Source organism: Oryzias latipes, chromosome 18, assembly GCF_053564925.1.
Source record: "Oryzias latipes strain Hd-rR chromosome 18, Olatipes_Hd-rR_3.1".
In the NCBI taxonomy this organism is placed as follows: domain Eukaryota; kingdom Metazoa; phylum Chordata; class Actinopteri; order Beloniformes; family Adrianichthyidae; genus Oryzias; species Oryzias latipes.
Genome location: NC_136254.1, coordinates 625,147 through 648,318, shown reverse-complemented (window position 1 = coordinate 648,318; position 23,172 = coordinate 625,147). Strand labels below are relative to the sequence as shown.

The window sequence follows — 23,172 nt, the reverse complement described above, 5'->3', positions numbered from 1 at the left end:
GGTCCTGAGAGACCGCCAGGTCCTGAGAGACCACCAGGTCCTGAGAGACCACCAGGTCTTGAGAGACCAACAGGTCCTGAGAGACCACCAGGTCCTGAGAGACCACTAGGTCTTGAGAGACCAACAGGTCCTGAGAGACCACCAGGTCCTGAGAGACCACCGGGTCCTGAGAGACCACCGGGTCCTGAGAGACCACCAGGTCCTGAGAGACCACCAGGTCCTGAGAGACCACCATGTCCTGAGAGACCACCAGGTCCTGAGAGACCACCAGTATCTAAGAGACCGACGGGTCCTGAGAGACCACCAGGTCCTGAGAGACCACCAGGTCTTGAGAGACCAACAGGTCCTGAGAGACCACCAGTATCTAAGAGACAGACGGGTCCTGAGAGACCACCAGGTCCTGAGAGACCACCAGGTCCTGAGAGACCACTAGGTCTTGAGAGACCACCAGTATCTAAGAGACCGATGGGTCCTGAGAGACCACCAGGTCCTGAGAGACCGCCAGGTCCTGAGAGACCGCCAGGTCCTGAGAGACCACCAGGTCCTGAGAGACCACCAGGTCTTGAGAGACCAACAGGTCCTGAGAGACCACCAGGTCCTGAGAGACCACTAGGTCTTGAGAGACCAACGGGTCCTGAGAGACCACCGGGTCCTGAGAGACCACCGGGTCCTGAGAGACCACCAGGTCCTGAGAGACCACCAGGTCCTGAGAGACCACCATGTCCTGAGAGACCACCAGGTCCTGAGAGACCACCAGTATCTAAGAGACCGACGGGTCCTGAGAGACCACCAGGTCCTGAGAGACCACCAGGTCTTGAGAGACCAACAGGTCCTGAGAGACCACCAGTATCTAAGAGACAGACGGGTCCTGAGAGACCACCAGGTCCTGAGAGACCACCAGGTCCTGAGAGACCACTAGGTCTTGAGAGACCACCAGTATCTAAGAGACCGACGGGTCCTGAGAGACCACCAGGTCCTGAGAGACCGGCAGGTCCTGAGAGACCGCCAGGTCCTGAGAGACCACCAGGTCCTGAGAGACCACCAGGTCCTGAGAGACCACCAGGTCTTGAGAGACCAACAGGTCCTAAGAGACCACAAGGTCCTGAGAGACCACTAGGTCTTGAGAGACCAACAGGTCCTGAGAGACCACCGGGTCCTGAGAGACCACCGGGTCCTGAGAGACCACCGGGTCCTGAGAGACCACCAGGTCCTGAGAGACCACCAGGTCCTGAGAGACCACAAGGTCCTGCTCCAGGGATTGTGTTTAAAAATGCTTTAGTTTTTCACATTTTTATGTAATCTTTTTATTCAACCCATGGAATAAAAGCTGAAAGTCTGCACTTCAATGGGATCTGAGTGGATTTATTTCAAATTCACTGTGATAATGTACAGGAATTAGGACAAATGTGTCTCCGTCCAAATATTGATGGTCCTGACTGTAGTTCTATGTAGCATCTTTAAGCTTTGACCGTGTTCATGTTTGAACCCTAAACCTTTTGCTCATGTGACCTTAACCTAATCCTCCGCCGTCAGCAAGCGTCCTGTTGCTCTGCGCCGCTCTGGAGGAGCAAACCTTCATTTCAGAGGAAGGACTGGACCATCAGACGAAGCAGTCCCATGTCATCAGCAGGTTGGCTTCACAGAGCGTTTCCTGTACTTAAACACTCAGGAAAAGCTCACTGGACCCGGCTGCAGCATGGAAACATTCAATTTTTTAAAGATGTGGAGACAGCTTTCTAAAACTTGATCGTAATAAACTCCTGTGAGTGAAGAGTGAGGCTCCGCCCACTTCACTTGATGCACACACGAGTCCTAACAGAAAAGAAGAACCGTTAAATGCAGACGGACGGCTCTGCAGAAGCTCTGCTTATCAAAACCTTTCTGATACTTAAATCAACAGTGGGGGGGGCTTGTTGGCAAATCAGGTGAAAAATCCACCAATCACATTCAGACAATCAGAGTTCACAGCAGATCCAAACGGTCATAACAGCCTCTGACCACCAGGGGGAGCTCTCTCCCTGTAACACATTGCTGCTGCTAAACTCCTAAAGTCATTATTTTTAAAGTCCAACATTGTTCTGTCAAACAAATGACAGACAAACATCACGGATGCCGTAAAATGTGAGAGCAGAGAAAACGCCACACACCCACACGTGGGGGGCAGCCCCCCCACGTGTGGGTGTGTGTGTGTGGGGGGGGGGGGGGCTGCAGGGTTCTCTGAGCCACAGCAGGAAACCAGCACAACGCTGTGACCCCATGGAACGCTCCGACCCCGTCAGGAAGCGGCTCAGACGTGTGCGGCTCAACACAAACCAACCATTTAGTAACTATAACTAAACATGCAAAGCATGGACGGGAGTCTTTGGATCGGGGAGAAGACGTGTGTCTTCCAGCAGGAGGACGGCGTCCTGACGGCGTCCTACCTCTCACGTCCTCGTCCTCGATGGTGGTGTTGGTGCTCTCACTGGACTCCTGCAAAAACCAAAGATGTGGATGAGACGAAGACGCCATACTTCAGAGAGCGCGTCATCACACGAGGAACACAAAACCAGAACCTCTTCTGCTCTGGAAGTAACTTGATGCAGGATTAGCTTCTTCAGACAAAAATGTCTGAAGAAGCTAATCGCAGAAGAAGCTAACGCATCTTTACAGACACAAAGAGTCCAAATAGGAAGAAATCAATCTGAATGCCAGAACAGTTTTTGTTTTGTTCCAAATCAGAAAAGTCAAACTTGTGCAAAAGTGAAGTAGAAACACATCAGCATGTGGTTACCTGTAGTTCACCTGTAATCACATGACTTGATGTGAAACATGTGACCTCATGGGCCCGTGTTCAACACCAGCACTAAAACATCATAAAACTGAATTCTGAGCCTTTCTTCCCACATGAATCTGGGAATCGACTGGATGCTATGGCAGTCCTTTCACAATAAAAGCCTCCCAACATACCTATGGCTCATACATGAACATACGAAGTGCACGGACCACCACACCATCATGTAGCATTGATCAGAGGAAGCATCGACACACGCATGCATGCCTTCCACTCCAAAAGCTGGGATCTGCATGTCTGCGCATGCGCCGCATCCAGACATGCAGATGCGTCCAGGCTAGGGATGGGTATCGTTAAGGTTTTAACGGTACTACTACTCTTATCGATACTGCTTATCGATCCGGTATTTTAACGGTACTCTTATCGATACTTTTTGTGGACGAATAATAAATAAATAAATAAATAAATAACAAATTAAGAACATAAAGTGTTTCATTTCCTCATTATGCAACAACATTGTTTTTTTTAACAAAACATTTTACTTTATACATGAGAATGTTCCAGACAGGATATTCATTTAAATTATTTAATCTAATTATTTTTATTCTTTATGAGCGTGATGTTTCCTTTGATCTTTTGTCCATTTTCCACAACCTTGAATAGACTTTTCTGTCTGTCAAACACCAGAGTTAAGATTGAGTGAGATGATGGAAACAAATTCACTTTGATGCAGACTCCATCTATTTATTTATTTTTGTTTAAATCCAGTAAACCCAATAAATTATATTAATTTTACGGATGACAACTATCATTAGTCATTAATTATTATTAAGTATTAGAAAGCAGCTGATGGTGTGTCACGGGTCTGGAGTCATAAGCGGTGAATCTAAGCCCCGCCTCTCTACCTGTTTGTTTTGTGTAGAACACGCCGCTACAGCGTGTTCTACACAAACAGCGCAACAAACGTTCATCGTAGCAGCGAGGTGACAGGATGGTGGGGGCTCCTTGATGCAAACTTCATTAATTTTACGCAGAAACGGGTGTTCTTAGTCTAGGGCGCCACTGACTGTGTGTGTGCGCACGCGGCGCGTACTCTCTGAACAACAGCCCCGCCCCCCCTGCACACAAATAGACAGACAGAGCTCTCCGCTTCAAAGAGAATACCGAAATTAAAATCATCGTTAATTAACGGAGATTGACTGACTTGGTGAGTTAAATATGACAGATAACGCTTGTGGGACACAAAAAAAAGAAAAAGTAACTTCTCCAGTACCGACGGCAGAACCGTTGAGGTCAGATCTTAACGATACTGCGGTCTTGAAGAATGTGGCCCCGGGGCTGGTTCAATACCGGGGCACGGTACCCATCCCTAGTCCAGGCAGATTTGACCTGGAACTGCTTCTGTCCTGCATGGGTCTGCAGCAGACCACCGAGCAGCATGCAACAGCGCTCCCACATTCAAAGGTTTGACAGGATGGAGAGAGCACACCACTACACCATCAAACCGCCGGTGATGTACAGTGAGGCTGCAGCAACACACATGTCACTGTCTGCATGTGTGCCAAAAACAACACGCAGCAGCTGAAAACAAGAAGAACCTGCAGCTCCTTGTTTCCAAAAGCGTTTCTGTTTCAGACAAATGGAACAAACTGCAGCTAAACTTCAGTCTGGAGTCAGCTCTATACCTTATTTCCTTCAGGCGGGTTGTGGATAACTGTGGACTGAGGCTCCTGATCAGAGAGGAAGAGGAGGAGGAAGACGGCGTTACAAACTGAAAAGGTGTCAGGGGGTAAAGAACGCCAGGAGGCAGAAAGACGAGACACGATGGAACGACAGCGCTGGAGTTTCACTGCAGACGAGCACCTCAACAAAACCACGCTCAACACAGGCCACAGAGGTCACAAAGGTCACAATAGAGGTCACGGCAAAGGTCACAGCAGAGGTCACAGCAGAGGTCACAACAGAGGTCACAGCAGAGGTCATGGCAGAAGTCATGTCAGAGTTTACAGAGGTCACAGCAGAGGTCACAGCAGAGGTCACAGCAGAGGTCACAACAGAGGTCACAACAGAGGTCACAGCAGAGGTCATGGCAGAAGTCATGTCAGAGTTTACAGAGGTCACAGCAGAGGTCACAACAGAGGTCACAGCAGAGGTCACAACAGAGGTCCCAACAGAGGTCACAACAAAGGTCACAGAGGGCGTGTCAAAGGTCATATCCAAACCCATTTCCATCCAACTTCACAAACACACTCAACACTCAACAAACCACATCCATACACGACAGAACAGACATCAGGTTCTTCTGGAAGATTTCCTGCTGAACTGAACAGAACCGGGACAGACTCTGCTCTGGCTCAGCCCAGGCTGTGCTGGGATTCAGCGGAAAATAGACGGATGAACATGATGTTTAATGATTTTAAGTTTAGGAGTGAGCAGCATCTGAAAGGAATCCATTCTCTGTCCAACATCACCTCTCATCAATCTGGGTGGAGGGGCAGGTCCTCCAGCAGTGACCTTTAAACCACAGTCTTCAGGCCTGCAGCAGTCTGAGGAGGGCAGACGGCCCCCCAGGCAGGAAGTGACCTCAGCTCCTCAAACATGTTCAGGGCTTGTGAGGTTTTAGAAAAGAACGACAGAGAATTCTAATAAAACCGGTTCCGGTCCGGGGTTACAGCGGGACGCGTGTGGGCTCACGGCGGCTATACAACTATTTTCAAACGACTAAAAAAGTTGATTTTCTCCGAAAAAAAGAGAGGTGACCATGGCCCCTAAGAAAAAACAGGAATACGAAGACCTTAAAAAGTCTCTTGATGACATCCAAGCTACGTTGTATCCCTTTATGGAACAAGACTGGACCATGTGGAACAACAAGTAAGGATGAATAATGTCATTCTCACTGGAGTACCGATCAAACCTCGGGCAAAGCTAAATGCAGCTGGAGTTAGCATTGCTAATGCTAATAGCGCTAGGAGCTCTGAAACGGAGAGCGGTGGAGAGACTCTGGAACACCAAGTGGAATCATTACTCACATCTAAAGGGATTTCCCTGGATTTCAATACCATGGAGACCTGCCACCCGCTCCCCAGGAGAACGGAGACGGATAAACCGGCGATCCTCATCAGGTTTGTGAATCACAAACACAAGCTAGCTTTGATGAATCAACGGAGGAATCTGAAGGGATCTGCTGCTTATCTGAACGACCATCTGAGCAGAAGGAATGCTGAAATCTCCAAACATGCACGGCTTCTCAGGAAGCGTAAGCAGATTGAGAACACTTGGGTCAAAGTGTTCATAAAAACTTTTAAGAGTTTTTATGATGTGGATTCTTTTATGCAATCTTTTAACAGTCACCGTGAATCCATTTTGACCTCTTCTAAAATCTCTTTTCCATGGATAACTGAAGAAATCCGCTGCTCCAGAAGGCTTTGTCGCAAGGTGGAGCGTTTGTGGAAATCAACCAATTTGGAAGTACACAGGTTACATCTTAAAGATCTGATCTGTGCTCTAAATGAAATGATAAGACAGGCCAGATCAGCTTACTTTTCAAACTTATTTCTACAAATAGGACAAATCCTAAGGTTGTATTTAGCACTCTAGATTCTCTAGTTTCACCTTGTGCTTCTAATTTCCCAAAGCTTTCTCAGCCTAACTGCAGCTCATTTCTTCAAGGTTTCTTAGCTAAGGTTTTGGATGTTGGAGCAAACATCCCTCCTTTAGCCAGTGTTCAACTCTCTCAGAGCCTTCAGTGTCTGCAGTCTTGGTCTAATTTCTCTCCTGTGACAGTGGAGGACGTTCATTCTCTGCTGACAAGGCAAAAACCTTCGTCTTGCCCTCTTGACACAATTCCCACCTCTGTCTTCCTGAAAGTGTTCCACAGTATAGGTTCTAATGTTGTAGACCTCATTAATCTTTCTTTGTCTTCAGGATCAGTCCCAAAGTTCTTAAAGCATGCTTTAATAAATCCGGTTCTGAAAAAGCCTAATTTGGACCAGTCAGATCCCAAACATTTCAGACCAATCTCGAAACTTCCTTTTATTTCCAAAATCTTGGAGAAAGTGGTCGCTGTCCAACTAAATATGTACCTGAACAGAACACAATATATCAGATTCTTTTCAGTCTGGCTTTAAGAAGAACCTTTCAACAGAGACAGCTCTCCTAAGAGTTTCAAATGATGTGCTTATGGCAGCTGATTCAGGCCAGTATACCGTCCTTGTGCTTTTAGACTTGAAATCTGCTTTTGACACTGTGGATCATAACATTTTAATTGAATGTCTTCACAATGACTAGGGTCTCTCTGGGTCAGTTTTAAATTGGTTTATATCGTATCTTAGTGGAAGAACATTTAATGTGGCTGTCGGTTCTTCAAGCTCCGAAATTAAATAAATAACTTGTGGCGTTCCCCAGGGTTCTGTACTAGGCCCTATTTTATTTATTTTATATATGATTCCTCTTGGGAAACTTATTAATCAATTTAGCCACATCTCATAACATTTCTATGCAGACGACATCCAGCTCTACTGTTCTTTCACGGAAAATGATTACTACAAACTACAAAATTTGCTGAATTGCTTAACGAGCATTAAAACATGGCTGAACAGTAACCATTTAGTCCTAAATACTCAGAAAACCGAGACACTTATTTTTGCCCCTGAACATAAAATCCCGTCCATCAGACAACACCTTGGGTGTCTGAGCTCTTCTGTCCAGTCAAGCCTCAGAAATCTTGGGGTGTTGTTTGACAGGTCTATGTTTCTGGAAGGTCACTCAAAACAGATAGTGAAAAACTGTTTTTATCATCTGAGGAACGTGGCAAAATTAAAAAGTATCTTGTCTCGATCAGACCTGGAAACGATTATCCACGCTTTTATTTCTTCTCGTTTAGATTACTGCAACTCTCTTTTTACCTGTTTCAACAGACGTTCCCTAAACCGTCTTCAGCTTGTCCAAAACTCTGCAGCGAGGCTTTTAACAGGAACCAGTAAACGGACACACATCACTCCTCTCTTGTCTGCTTTACATTGGTTACCTGTCAAATTTCGAATTGTTTTAAAATTCTACTTCTAGTTTTAAGAGCCTTGCATGGTCAAACTCCGACATACTTATCTGACCATTTAACCCCATACTCTTCGGCCCGATCATTGAGGTCTTCCAACCAGAATCTTTTAAGCGTTCCAAAAACCCGCTATAAGACTAGAGGAGATCTGTCATTTCAAGCTGTTGCTCCTCGTCTTTGGAACTCCCTCCCATTGTCGCTGCGTCAGATCGATTCCGTTGAGTGTTTTAAATCTCAGGTCAAGACGTTTTTATTTAGGAGAGCTTTTAGTTGATTTAGTCTTAGTTTTACCACGTTTTACTGTGTTTTGTTTTACTATTATTATTATTCTATTTTATCACTTTTTTGTGTGTTGATTTGATTCTATGCTCTTTGTAAAGCACTTTGTGACTCGCTCTGGGAAAAGTGCTATAGAAATAAAGATATTCTATCCTATTCTATTCTATTCACATTCACACACTGGTGGCCGCTCCGCTGCCAAACACAGGTTCCCGCCTACCACCAGAGGCAAGGTGGGGTTCAGTGTCTTGCCCAAGGACACTTTGACTCATGGGCGTTCAAGGCGGGAATCGAACCTTTAATCTTACGATCATGGGTTGAATGCCCTACCGCTGCACCACGGCCACGCAACATGGCAGCCTAATCACTTATTATTCCACATTCCTTCACAGAGGCCAATGGATGTCAAATAAAATGCATTTCACTTTAAAATAATTGGTTTATTCAATTTCCTCCAGACTGAATATTTTACATCTGACGCTGAAACAATCCTGATAATAAACTCAAGAGGAGCAACGCAAAACATGAAACGCCTGCCCAGAATGTGAATGTGCAAATCAATGAAAAATTAAACTAAACATGCAAACGTTTGGAGAATTTGGAGTTAACCTCCTTTCTCTCCTGAAACGTCACCCATCCATCGACATATCAATAACTGGGGGGCCGCCGAGGCACAGTGGTAGGGCGGCTGACCTCCAATAGTAAGTTTGCAGGTTCAATACCCGCCTTGAGATGAAGTGTCCTTGGGCAAGACACTGAACCCCACCTTGCCTCTGGTGGTAGGCGGGCGCCTGTGTTCAGGAGCGGAGCCGCCGACCATGTGTGACTGTGTGTGTGTGTGTGTGAATGTGTGTGTGTGACTGTGTGTGTGACTGTGTGTGTGTGACTGTGTGTGTGACTGTGTGTGTGTGACTGTGTGTGTGACTGTGTGTGTGTGACTGTGTGTGTGACTGTGTGTGTGTGACTGTGTGTGTGACTGTGTGTGAATGTGTGTGTGACTGTGTGTGAATGTGTGTGTGAATGTGTGTGTGACTGTGTGTGAGACTGTGTGTGTGTGACTGTGTGTGTGTGACTGTGTGTGTGACTGTGTGTGTGTGACTGTGTGTGTGACTGTGTGTGTGTGACTGTGTGTGTGACTGTGTGTGTGACTGTGTGTGTGACTGTGTGTGTGTGACTGTGTGTGTGACTGTGTGTGTGTGACTGTGTGTGTGACTGTGTGTGTGTGACTGTGTGTGTGACTGTGTGTGTGACTGTGTGTGTGACTGTGTGTGTGTGACTGTGTGTGTGACTGTGTGTGAATGTGTGTGTGACTGTGTGTGAATGTGTGTGTGAATGTGTGTGTGACTGTGTGTGAGACTGTGTGTGTGTGACTGTGTGTGTGTGACTGTGTGTGTGACTGTGTGTGTGTGACTGTGTGTGTGACTGTGTGTGTGTGACTGTGTGTGAATGTGTGTGTGAATGTGTGTGTGACTGTGTGTGAGACTGTGTGTGTGTGACTGTGTGTGTGTGACTGTGTGTGTGACTGTGTGTGTGTGACTGTGTGTGTGACTGTGTGTGTGTGACTGTGTGTGTGACTGTGTGTGTGACTGTGTGTGTGACTGTGTGTGTGTGACTGTGTGTGTGACTGTGTGTGTGTGACTGTGTGTGTGACTGTGTGTGTGTGACTGTGTGTGTGACTGTGTGTGAATGTGTGTGTGACTGTGTGTGAATGTGTGTGTGAATGTGTGTGTGACTGTGTGTGAATGTGTGTGTGACTGTGTGTGTGACTGTGTGTGTGACTGTGTGTGTGTGACTGTGTGTGACTGTGTGTGTGTGACTGTGTGTGAATGTGTGTGTGAATGTGTGTGACTGTGTGTGAATGTGTGTGACTGTGTGTGTGTGAATGTGTGTGACTGTGTGTGTCTGTGTGTGTGAATGTGTGACTGTAAAGCGCTTTAGGCCTTCGATGAAGGTAGAAAAGCGCAGACGTGCAGGTTTTTCATTCAGCTCTGTGAACAAATCAAACTCTGTCCATTTTTCCTGGAAAGCTCAGCACTTCACTTCAACCTTTTTCTCTTTTTGACAACATTTTGGTCATTATTGTGTCTCTACTGATCATTACTATAGAAATGTAACAGCAGTGAGGCTCAGGGAACCAAACTGCATCTCACCCAGATGCAGATCTGTTAGTTTCACTCTGAGCACGTGCAGACAAAAACTGTTTCACCTGTCCTGCTTTTCCTTTGCCCCCCCCCTAGTGGCGGAATTGCGCATTTCTTATTTCTTTAAAAAAATCATAAATCACCACAAGAATGGACTAGAAAAGAGCTTTTTTTTAAAAACATCATTATAATTTTTACTCTTCATGACTGGGCCGGATTGAACCATCTGGGCCGTACGGGTCGTAGGTTTGACACCCCTGGTTTAGATGAACTGTTGTGGGCTTTACTTAAAGTGTTACATGAAAAGTGGGACGTCACGGCAAAGCAGAGGCGCCGTTTCACACAGAATGATGCACAGATGAGAAGTCCTGCTGATGTTCAGCCCAACACTTCCAGCTAGTGCAGGACAATCCTGTATGCCCTTTGGTAAAACGTGTAAACACCGGGCTATTGGTCCAATGCCCAACCTTTCCTAACCCTGGTCCTCACACCTTCCCACTCGTTTTCATCCAACCCAGCTGCCTTTAAGCACCAAAGCAGTGACGGGTCCATGAAGGCTCATGAGCCAAATCAGTGTCAGAGCAGCAGTTGAAACCAGCTGGCAGGGTTTGCTCTAAATGTGCAGAAGAGAGACCAGGAGCTGACTGGAAGGACAGTTTGGGAATAACTGTGATAGGCCACAACCGCACTTTCCACACATATCCAAGCACCATTTCACCAGACATAAGAATTCACAGAAAATATGTCAGTGCAGTTACACATTAATAAAGTATCACTCCATTCGGAGCACCAGAACGGTGCAGAAAACAAAGATGGACTTACTTTGACTCCGTCCGGCTTTTTGGCCAGCAGACTCTTGGCTGCTGTGAAGAAGGAACAAAAAAAAAAGGGATAAGAATTGACAAACACGTGTTCGTGCGCACGTGCACACTCATGCCGTGTACTCAAGGCCAGCCAATCAGCTGGCTCAGAAGAACAGAAAAAGTCAACAATCGAACAAGAGAAACTAGAAAAGGCAGAGGGAACCGAGTTTCATCATCCAACTGGATTTGATGATGGTGTTTCATCTGCTTTCCTTTGACAAACTCTCATCCAGGGGGAGCGAGCTGAAACCGTCAGCAGATCTTTGCTGGAGGTTTTTCTGGCTGATGGAGCACCAGCTTCAGCTGACATCATCGACTGTAGAAAAGAACTGGAGCGAGTAAGACCACTAGAAACAAGCTTCCTTTCAGCTTCAACCAAATGAAGTCCATTTCAGTCGCCATTTTTTCACGATACCCACATCGTCTTGGAACCAGACGACGTAAGTAAGCAGTGATTGGTCCAAGTCAGCCTGAGTCAAAGTTTCTATGACCACTATTGTCCCCAATCCAGAGTGATCTTGTTCAAAGTCCACACCCCTTTCCCTCAAGGGGGATTCTGGAGAATCTGTCAAAGGTTTGAGGTGGGGGCCAGTGGGTACCACATGTTTGAATTGAGGCGTCTGATTGGTCAGTTCATAACTTAACTTGAACTAGAGAAAAATGATCATGATCAAAGTGAGGATTATCAAGAAGATGTTTTCAAAAAGGTTGCAGATCCAGAACAGTTCTTCTGACCAATAGAATGACTGAGGAAGAGCTGTTGGTTTCTCTATAGACGTCTACGGGATTTTGGCTGCTTGGAGCCACTTCCTGTCTGGAACGCCAGGGGGAGGAGTCACTCAGTCCAGTTCTCTTTAACAGTTTAGCAGTTAACATGCAGACACACATAAACAGTGAGATTTCTTTTCCTTTTTAAGAAGAAAAGCATCTGTATACATTGGAGGGAATTTGATCCTTTGCTGATTTTGGAGGTTTGCTCATTTCTGAAGGAATCTAACAGTCTGTCATCCTAATGGTAGATTCACAGGGTTTATTATCATATTCAGTAAAGAAACGGGTTTCCCTGCACAATGAAATTCTTACATTGCTGTCTGCTCCGAATGCCAAAGGTTAAATAAGATAAAATAAAGATAGGAGTAGGATATATACAGGATAACGGGAGGTTCATCTAAATAGCAAGAGACAGAAACATGAAAATAAATGAATTCAAGAAATTTACTTTAAATAATTTCTAAACATTTATTTTCATTTCATTGAGGGAAATAGGTATTTGAAAAACTTGGTACTTAGTGGCTAAACCTTTCTCAGCAGCACAGAGGTTTCTTGTAGCTGATGATCAGGAGGAATCCTGGCCCCCTCTGCTTTCCAAATCACTTCTAAATCATTCAGGTGTGGTGGCTGTCTCTTAGCAACTAGGAGCTTCAGCTCTCTCTCTAGCTTTTTCAGGAGACTGAGGTCCAGAAACTGGTTAGCTCTCCATGTTCCTGATCTGCTTGTACTTCAGCCGTTCTTTGGTTGTCTTGGCTGAATGTTTTGGGCCATGATCCACCACCCCTCTCAGCCTCCTGGTGGGGGGAAGGAGGTTCTGACTCAGGATTTGATGGTACATGGCTCCGCCCATCCTCCCATCCACACGGTGGAGAAACACCCCAAAGCATGATGTTTCCACCTCCGTGCTTGGCAGTGGGGACGGTGTTCTTGGGGTCACAGGCAGCATTTCCCTTCCTCCAAACACGACAAAGAGCTCCATGTTGGTCTCATCTGACCACAGCACCGTCTCCCAACCACTCCCTACATGGTAAAGGATCTGGGTTGTTTTAGGCCCAATGTGTGGACAGACTTTGAATAAAGTCATCTGACCATCCAGTGTCTAGAATGTTCTAAGAATGTTCCCTTTGGATTCTCTGGATGTGGAAAAACAACAGTGGTGAACTTTAGGAAACTAACATGTGAATGGATTTGACATTCATTCTAGTTTACTTGTTGGTTTGGACACAGATTTCATTAACTTGATGATATGGAAGAAATCCAAGAATCTGGAAAACTGTTCAGTAGCAGGAATTTCTGTCTGGAAGTTTGGATGAAGAGGATCTGGATCCACTTTAGGTCAGAGGATCTGGATCCACTTTAGGTCAGAGGATCTGGATCCACTTTAGGACAGAGAACCGGATCCAACGTTCCAAATGAATCATTACACTCCTCGATCAAATACTTATTTCCCTGAATGAAATTTAAATAAACGTATATTAATTCTTTCCATTTGGTTTCTTGATTTTCTTCCCATCTCTGTTCAAACTAGCCTACTATGAAGACTTAGACGGGCAAACCGTCAAAATCAGAAAGGGGTCAAGTACTTGTATCCTCCATTGTATCCGATGCTGACCAAAAGATTTGCAGCAGCAGAGCTTTTGGTGTCCATGTCAGAGGAAAGTGTTTTAGGACACAGAAGATGAAGAGAGATTGATGTGTTCTAGTCCCTGCTGCATGACTGGGTAATTCCAGCTCTGATGGATGGTAGCCCTGCTGACAGCAGAGGCAGTGCTGTGGTGCAATCGTCCTGCCTCTACGGATCTTTAACAACACGGCAGGTCGGATGTTGCTTTGCTTGTGCTTGGACCTTTAGCCAAAACAGATGAACACCAAGATCATTTAATCCCTGGTTCACCAAACAGAATACTCTAAAGATCATTTAAACCCTGGTTCACCAAACAGAATACTCTAAAGATCATTTAAACCCTGGTTCACCAAACAGAATACTCTAAAGATCATTTAAACCCCGGTACACCAAACAGAATACTCTAAAGATCATTTAAACCCTGGTACACCAAACAGAATACTCTAAAGATCATTTAAACCCCGGTACACCAAACAGAATACTCTAAAGATCATTTAAACCCAGGTACACCAAACAGAATACTCTAAAGATCATTTAAACCCCGGTACACCAAACAGAATACTCTAAAGATCATTTAAACCCCGGTACACCAAACAGAATACTCTAAAGATCATTTAAACCCCGGTACACCAAACAGAATACTCTGAAGATCATTTAAACCCCGGTACACCAAACAGAATACTCTAAAGATCATTTAAACCCTGGTACACCAAACAGAATACTCTAAAGATCATTTAAACCCTGGTACACCAAACAGAATACTCTAAAGATCATTTAAACCCCGGTACACCAAACAGAATACTCTAAAGATCATTTAAACCCAGGTACACCAAACAGAATACTCTAAAGATCATTTAAACCCCGGTACACCAAACAGAATACTCTAAAGATCATTTAAACCCCGGTACACCAAACAGAATACTCTAAAGATCATTTAAACCCCGGTACACCAAACAGAATACTCTGAAGATCATTTAAACCCCGGTACACCAAACAGAATACTCTAAAGATCATTTAAACCCTGGTTCACCAAACAGAATACTCTAAAGATCATTTAAACCCCGGTTCACCAAACAGAATACTCTAAAGATCATTTAAACCCTGGTTCACCTAACAGAATACTCTGAAGATCATTTAAACCCCGGTACACCAAACAGAATACTCTGAAGATCATTTAAACCCCGGTACACCAAACAGAATATTCTGAAGATCATTTAAACCCTGGTTCACCAAACAGAATACTCTGAAGATCATTTAAACCCCGGTTCACCAAACAGAATACTCTGAAGATCATTTAAACCCCGGTACACCAAACAGAATACTCTAAAGATCATTTAAACCCTGGTTCACCAAACAGAATACTCTGAAGATCATTTAAACCCTGGTACACCAAACAGAATACTCTAAAGATCATTTAAACCCCGGTACACCAAACAGAATACTTTAAAGATCATTTAAACCCTGGTTCACCAAACAGAATACTCTGAAGATCATTTAAACCCCGGTACACCAAACAGAATACTCTAAAGATCATTTAAACCCTGGTTCACCAAACAGAATACTCTAAAGATCATTTAAACCCCGGTACACCAAACAGAATACTCTAAAGATCATTTAAACCCCGGTACACCAAACAGAATACTCTAAAGATCATTTAAACCCCGGTACACCAAACAGAATACTCTAAAGATCATTTAAACCCTGGTTCACCAAACAGAATACTCTAAAGATCATTTAAACCCTGGTTCACCAAACAGAATACTCTAAAGATCATTTAAACCCTGGTTCACCAAACAGAATACTCTAAAGATCATTTAAACCCTGGTTCACCAAACAGAATACTCTAAAGATCATTTAAACCCCGGTACACCAAACAGAATACTCTAAAGATCATTTAAACCCCGGTACACCAAACAGAATACTCTAAAGATCATTTAAACCCTGGTACACCAAACAGAATACTCTAAAGATCATTTAAACCCCGGTACACCAAACAGAATACTCTAAAGATCATTTAAACCCTGGTTCACCAAACAGAATACTCTAAAGATCATTTAAACCCTGGTTCACCAAACAGAATACTCTAAAGATCATTTAATCCCTGGTTCACCAAACAGAATACTCTAAAGATCATTTAAACCCTGGTTCACCAAACAGAATACTCTAAAGATCATTTAATCCCTGGTTCACCAAACAGAATACTCTAAAGATCATTTAAACCCCGGTACACCAAACAGAATACTCTAAAGATCATTTAAACCCCGGTACACCAAACAGAATACTCTAAAGATCATTTAAACCCTGGTTTACCAAACAGAATACTCTAAAGATCATTTAAACCCCGGTACACCAAACAGAATACTCTGAAGATCATTTAAACCCTGGTTCACCAAACAGAATACTCTGAAGATCATTTAAACCCCGGTACACCAAACAGAATACTCTGAAGATCATTTAAACCCTGGTTCACCAAACAGAATACTCTGAAGATCATTTAAACCCTGGTTCACCAAACAGAATACTCTGAAGATCATTTAAACCCCGGTACACCAAACAGAATACTCTAAAGATCATTTAAACCCTGGTTCACCAAACAGAATACTCTAAAGATCATTTAAACCCTGGTTCACCAAACAGAATACTCTGAAGATCATTTAAACCCTGGTACATCAAACAGAATACTCTAAAGATCATTTAAACCCCGGTACACCAAACAGAATACTCTAAAGATCATTTAAACCCTGGTTCACCAAACAGAATACTCTGAAGATCATTTAAACCCCGGTACACCAAACAGAATACTACAGGCTAATGAATTATGGTAGATTATAAATGCAGTCCTTGAGGATCTTTTAAACAAATGTAATTCTGTTATTCATCTAAATGCAGTGCAGCGTATCTTCAAGACTACAATCTGATGGCTGTTGTGTTGCATCCGATTCCTAATGTATAACGAAGAAAAGCCCTAAAAGACTTTTGAACGTTTCAAAGTGTAAACATGAACCCACAAACTCAAAGTTAGATAGAAAAGAATGCAGAACATTGGTTTGATTTCTCTTTTCCTCTGAGATGGTAATCAACAAAAAAGTGGAGTTTAGCAGACGGGACATGCTGCCAAACTAAAGGCAACTATGCAGGTGGACCTACAGAGTGGGCGGGGCTAAGACTCTTACCTTGGACGTATGTTCCCACAGGGTAGGGGGTGGGGGAGAAAGACAAAAGCAAATGCTGAGGATATTCACACAATAGAAATACAGAAATGACAGTCAGGCGGACATAAACATGAAAGCTCAGTGACACTGGGGAGAGTTGGAGCGGTTTGCCGTCAAACGGGCCTTCAGACATGACTGCTGACCTCTGTTGACCTTTAGTTTGCTGACGGCAGGTGAACGGGCGGGACAGATGGAGCTCTATGGGCTGCGAAGGGCAGCATAGCAAAAACACAGCTCGACCGTACAACTAAACTTCAACTGTGGCCTTTTCAGAAGTAAGTGTGAGACTGCTCTGCAGGTCAATCTACCCCCCAGAGGAACTGAGTCTGAAGACGGTCTACATTAAAAACCATTACGTCCTACCTGAGAAGTTCCGAGTGGCGAGCATAGTAGTCAGGATGGCCCCCTGAGGAGACAAAATGGGGTTAATTATTTCATTTCTGGCTTCTTGATTCCACCAAGCAGGAGGTCTGAGATCACTAAGACAGCCTGACTGAACCGCTCTATGAGAATATTGACAAGAATTTCATTCTGCCATGAAATAATGGAGTACAAGACACTAATGGAGCAGAGCGACTAAATACTAAATGTAAAGCAGGCGGCTCATTCCAGAGGAATCAGTGTTTCCTGGTTTTGTTGCAGCTCAACATTCATTCCTAGTCATTATGATTCTTGACATAAAAATGTGTGATGAGAGTAAAACATCAGGAAAACGTCTCTTCAAACCCTTTTTTGAGACTCTGCAACGTCTGTCTCTGTCTACAACCACAAAGGTGAGCCGACACCTGTGCTCAGGTGTGTTCAGGTGGATGATGGACTAAAGAACTAAAGATAAAAATAGGGGGAGTGGCCAGTCACTTCCACATCAAGACCCTGCAGAGACAGCAGTGGTAGCCAGGGCCCCCCAGAGACCTGATCAAGCTAATCTGCCTGCCAGGCAGCCCAATGTCAGCCACCGAGACCTTCCAGCAGGCCCTACTGTACACAACAATGCAGCAAGGACCAACTCGTTTGAAAGAGCTCAACCTGGGTGAAGCTGTAAGCTCCAACTGTCTTAACGTGCTGCTGGCGGTTTTTCTTCACGTGACGTACACAGCAAAGTCATCAGCATAGAACTTTACCTCCAGTTTGTGAAACCCGGAGGACTCCCACTGATCCTGTGGTTTTTACCTTGAGTTTCCGTCTGGCATTGAACTTCTTGAGGCACTCAACGGTCTCCTGCCTGTGCATCATGGAGGCCACAGTGGAACGTTGCTGTGAACACGAGTCAGGACAGGTCAGGCTCTTTTTGTTGAACACAAGTCAAAAGCCCCGACAAGGGAGGGTGAGAAACGTGCTACCCACGCAGATCCAGGGGTGTTTGAGGACGTCTGTGGCAGTGACCCTCTTGGCAGGGTTGATCGTGAGCATCTTGTTGATCAGGTCTTTGGCCTCAGGGGTCACAGTGTCCCACTCTGGAGAGGGGAACTAGAATGGGGCCGACACAGGTGGTTTCTGTACACTGTCACTCATTGTGGTTCAGTTTATATTGAGAAACAGAGGTAGGATTTGCATAGTTCTCTAAAGGAACCTGCCAGAACCCTTTAAAGTTTCACTGAAATACAGTTTAGAAGACAGAAGGTATTACCTACCGTCACCATAGTAACTCAAGTTAACCAGTAAATGCCAGTAAAGTCCTGATTCATTGAGCCTTTATAAATAGTCTTATTTGTGCAAGAAATGTCCCAGAGGACAAAACAACACTGCATAAATAAATAAAGAAATCTGAAATTTTCTTGAAAGTGCATCTAGTCAGTGGAGACGACAAACTAGCAGAATTACTTGGCGTGAAAACTCACATCATAGGCTCCAGCTTTAATCTGCTGGTAGAGTCTGTGCTGGTCTTCATCCCAGAAGGGGGGGTATCCCACCAGCAGAATGTAGAGGATTACACCTGCAAAGACACACAGGCTTTGGACAGGCTTTGATTTGATGTGATTTGATTTATTGATTGATTTCAAGCATTGTAGTCACATATTTATCAAACTCATTACAGAAATGATGAAATGCATAGATTAAAAAGACAGAAAATAAAACAAAACAAAAACCTCACTTAAATCACATTTGCTTAATTAAATACAGTGATCATTACCTAAAGTTAAGTAGAGTTTGATTTATTGCTTGAAAAGGAGCGGGAAGAAACAAGCTGATATAATCCCCCCCCCCCCCCCCCCCCCCTACTGAGTTCATTCATTTGATAGTTTTACTGTTTTTGAAATCCAGTTCTGATTCTCTTCAAGTAACAAAATCCAGTGTCTAGTAATGATTGATTCATTCATGATTTCAGTAAACAGTACCGGTACCGATATGTAATAATCATTGATCATCATTAGAACACATGATCACATCAAACCAGTCATTATTGCTGAACATTGCTGATCAAGTAAACAAAATCAATACCTTATTGATTGTAATTCAAACCTTTCAGTAATCATTATTGTACATTACACAATAAAATACTCATTGGTTGTAGTCTAAAGATCTTTGATTATTTCCCCACAATCAAGTTCACACATGGATTTGGGATGTGGCTTTGGTTTGAGCAGACTTTGGACCGTCTGCCAAACATGAAGCTTATTGAGAAAAGACAAAACACACAGGATCGTGTCTTATGCCATTAAAGGAACATTCTGGGTCATTTCCAACCCGCAAACAGTCCAGTTCAGTCCCACACTAACAGGAAGTAGATGACCAGTAGCCACAACATGGTGTTCACACTGGACGAGCAGGGAGGGGCTTCTCCTTTTTCTGTTTACATGTCTGCCACCCACAGCTGGAAGAGTCTTGGTGTGAAATGTCAAAGTGCTGCATATCTGGTGAATCTGTTCACAGCTTTGATCTAATGTATGACAGACTTGGAGTCAGAGTTCCAGGCGGGTGAAAAAACGCAATTATTCATTTCTCCTCCATGATCAATTTTCAAATGGTTGGCCCTTCTATGAATTACAGGCGGCGTCATCCATACATCACTACCAAATCTGAGCGCCTATAGTAAAAGCTCTTCTTGTGGCAGCAAAGAAAGCCATAACTAAGAACTGGCAGAGGGCTGAAGCCCCAACACGATGGAGAGACTTACATACAAACTAAGAATGAAGGAAGAACTATTTCAGAAGGACTGGGAAAAATGGTTTATGTACAAAACAAGAAAAGGTTATGACATATAGTGAACTTTGTATTCAATATTGTCAGGTGTCGAGGCCGTCCCCGCACACCTGCCGCTGGTTCCCGCACCTGTTCTACATCTGATTAGTCGGCCTTTATAAGTCCTTCTCTTCCTCCGGCCATCGTCGGTTCGTCTGTTCTCCTCTATGGAAGAGACCACTGATCCCCGCTGGTTGAAGCAAGAGCTAAGCAAAGCCAAGTTGAGCAGCTCAAGACTAAGCCACGCCACGCCACGCCACGCCACGCCAAGCAGCTCAAGACCCAACCAAGCTGAGCCAAGCAGCCCCGAACCAAGCAAGGTCCAGCCAAGCTAAGCTGCACAACACCAAGTCAAACCAAGCCAAGCCGAACCAAAGCAAACCAAACCAAGCAGCTCAAACACGAGCCAAGCCCACCACTTTTCAGCCTCGTCTTCTGGATCTTCTGCCAGTTAACTCTCTCAAAGACTCACTCCTCTTCTCAATAAATCTGTTTCCTGTCTGCATTTGGGTCCAGCTTATTCAAAACCTGACAGAACGAACCGACCATCATGGACCCAGCAGGCACGGACCCTGTGAATCAGACTCTGTCATCCCACGCCACCACCATGGATCGACATGAGCATATGCTCCACAGCCTTTCAGAAAATCAACAGGCCATCACACAACAGTTAACCCAGCTCCAGACTCTGCTCCAGACTATTGCTGATTCATCACGCTCACCTGCCTCCGCTGCTCCGCCGCCTCCGGCTCCTCCAAGTCTTTCATCCCAGGTCCAGGAAGCCAGAATTCCTAATCCGGATCCTTTTTCTGGAACCTCCGACCATTGCAGAGGTTTCCTCCTCCAGTGCACCATGGTGTTTTCACAGCAATCCAGCATGTACTCATCTGATGAAGCCAAGATCGCCTACGTGACCGGGCTGTTACGTGGCCGTGCTCTGGAGTGGGCCGAAGCATTTTTAGCGAACCAGAGCTCAGCTGTGTTATCTTTCCAGGACTTCATGAGCCAGTTTAAACTAATATTCGAGACACCAGAGAAACATCACGATGTGTCCCGGAAGCTGCTGGCTTTACGTCAAGACAAACGGTCCGTGGCTGATTACTCTGTGGACTTCCGCATTTTGGCCACGGAAGCGGGATGGGACTGTAGAGCACTTCAGGAAGTATTTTTCAACGGGTTGAATGACGCCATAAAAGATGAACTGTTGCATTATGACAAACCTGTCTCCCTGGAAGCTCTCATTTCTCTTTCTATCAGAATCGACAACCGCCTTCGAGAACGCCGCCCTACCCGGAACTACAAGTCCCAGCCGTCCTTTCCGAGAACTACGTCACGCCAGGAAACGCCCTCCTCGAGTTTTTCGACGTATCAGCCCGCGGTTTCATCTGCATCCACTGAAGAGCCAATGCAGTTGGGGAGGACACGTTTAACGCCAAAGGAAAGGCAGGAACGATGGACACGAGGTGAATGTTTCTATTGTGGCAGCAATGCTCATCAGGTGGCTGTCTGTCCTGTGAAACCAAAAGACAGAGCCCTTCAGTGAATATGGGGACACTGAAGGGCGCAGGGTTTCTAAATCACACCCCACCCAAGACTGAATTTATGGTCTCCCTGTCGTCTGGTTCATGGTCTCGTTCGGTGTCTGCTCTCATTGACTCGGGGGCTGAGGGGAATTTTCTCAATGAGGGCCTGGCCCTCGAGGGGGGATTAAAACTCATCCCTTTGGACCCTCCTTTGAGGGTTAGTGCTGCTAATGGGCAACCCCTTGCAGTCATCCAACACCAAACGGCTCCTGTTCTCCTATTTGTTTCTGGCAACCATGTCGAAACCCTGCAGTTTTATGTCTTTCAGGCTACTTCCAGTCAAATAATATTGGGACGCCCTTGGCTTTGTCTCCACAACCCACACATTGATTGGCAGTCTAACAACATCATGAGTTGGAGCCCCTATTGTCACGCCACTTGCCTTCGCTCTGCTTACCCTGATCAGCCCAGGTCTTCGCCCTCTCTTGACTCCCCAGATCTGTCTGGCGTCCCCTCCATCTACCATGACCTTTCAGCGGTCTTTAGTAAACAGAAGGCTTCAGCTCTTCCTCCCCATAGACCGTATGATTGCCCTATTGAGCTTATCCCAGGTGCCACTTTGCCGAAATCCCACCTCTATAGCCTCTCGAAACCGGAGCTCCAGGCCATGGAGTTGTACATCAAAGAATCCCTGGCAGCTGGCATAATCCGACCATCTTCCTCTCCACTGGCTGCAGGTTTTTTCTTTGTTGAAAAGAAGGACAAGACTCTCCGCCCTTGTATTGATTACCGGCAACTCAATAAAATCACTGTCAAAAATAAATACCCTCTACCTTTATTAAACTCTGCATTTGAATACCTCCAGGGTGCTGCGGTATTCAGTAAGTTGGACCTCCGGAATGCTTATCATCTGGTGCGGGTACGGGAAGGGGACGAGTGGAAGACGGCATTTAACACCCCCTTGGGTCATTTTGAGTACCTGGTCATGCCCTTTGGCTTGACTAATGCTCCAGCGGTGTTCCAGGCTCTCGTTAATGACATCTTAAGAGACTTCCTGAACCGATTTGTATTCGTCTACTTGGACGACATTCTCATTTATTCCCCTTCTCTTGAGTCACACTGTCAGCATGTACGCCTAGTCCTTCACAGACTTCTCGAAAACAAACTTTTCGTAAAAGCAGAGAAATGTGAGTTTCACGTCCCCAGAGTGTCCTTCCTGGGCTTCATCATCGAGAAGGGGAGTATGAATATGGACCCAACCAAAGTCGCTGCAATAAGAGACTGGCCCCGACCGACTTCCCGCAAAGATCTGCAACGCTTTCTTGGTTTTGCCAACTTTTACCGGCGCTTCGTGCGCAACTATAGCGGCATCGCTAATCCTCTGACCAGTTTGACATCAAGTAAGACCTCATTCCGGTGGAACCAGGAGGCAGAGGATGCCTTTAACCATCTCAAGGACTTGTTTACCACTGCTCCTGTTTTAGCTCACGCTGATCCCACCCGGCAGTTTGTGGTCGAGGTCGACGCTTCCGATACTGGGGTGGGAGCTGTTCTCTCTCAACGGACCGATGATGGAAAACTCCACCCTTGTGCCTTTTTCTCCCGTAAGCTTTCAGCCTCTGAACGGAATTATGATGTGGGAAATCGGGAGCTGTTGGCCATTAAATTGGCCTTGGAGGAGTGGCGGCACTGGTTGGAGGGGGCTGAACATCCATTTCTGGTGTGGACAGACCACAAAAACTTAGAATATCTC

The 23,172-nt window shown here is 45.1% G+C and overlaps 1 protein-coding gene across 8 annotated transcripts in view; it reads right to left on the bottom strand.

The window, feature by feature from the left end:
• camk2d1 (calcium/calmodulin-dependent protein kinase (CaM kinase) II delta 1) overlaps positions 1-23,172 on the bottom strand; it is an 81,677-nt gene that overhangs the window by 5,051 nt on the left and 53,454 nt on the right. For 2 of the 8 annotated variants that reach the window (XM_078936561.1, XM_078936562.1), the window contains exons 9-15: positions 18,555-18,649; positions 18,061-18,183; positions 17,887-17,970; positions 17,080-17,122; positions 11,069-11,109; positions 4,459-4,503; positions 2,424-2,472 (exon numbers count right to left, since the gene is read on the bottom strand). In XM_078936561.1, coding sequence (XP_078792687.1) covers positions 2,424-2,472; positions 4,459-4,503; positions 11,069-11,109; positions 17,080-17,122; positions 17,887-17,970; positions 18,061-18,183; positions 18,555-18,649 — 480 coding nt within the window. The remainder of the gene's footprint in view (positions 1-2,423; positions 2,473-4,458; positions 4,504-11,068; positions 11,110-17,079; positions 17,123-17,886; positions 17,971-18,060; positions 18,184-18,554; positions 18,650-23,172) is intronic. The other 6 variants (XM_023965797.2, XM_023965798.2, XM_023965800.2 and 3 more) reach the window with 3 other exon arrangements.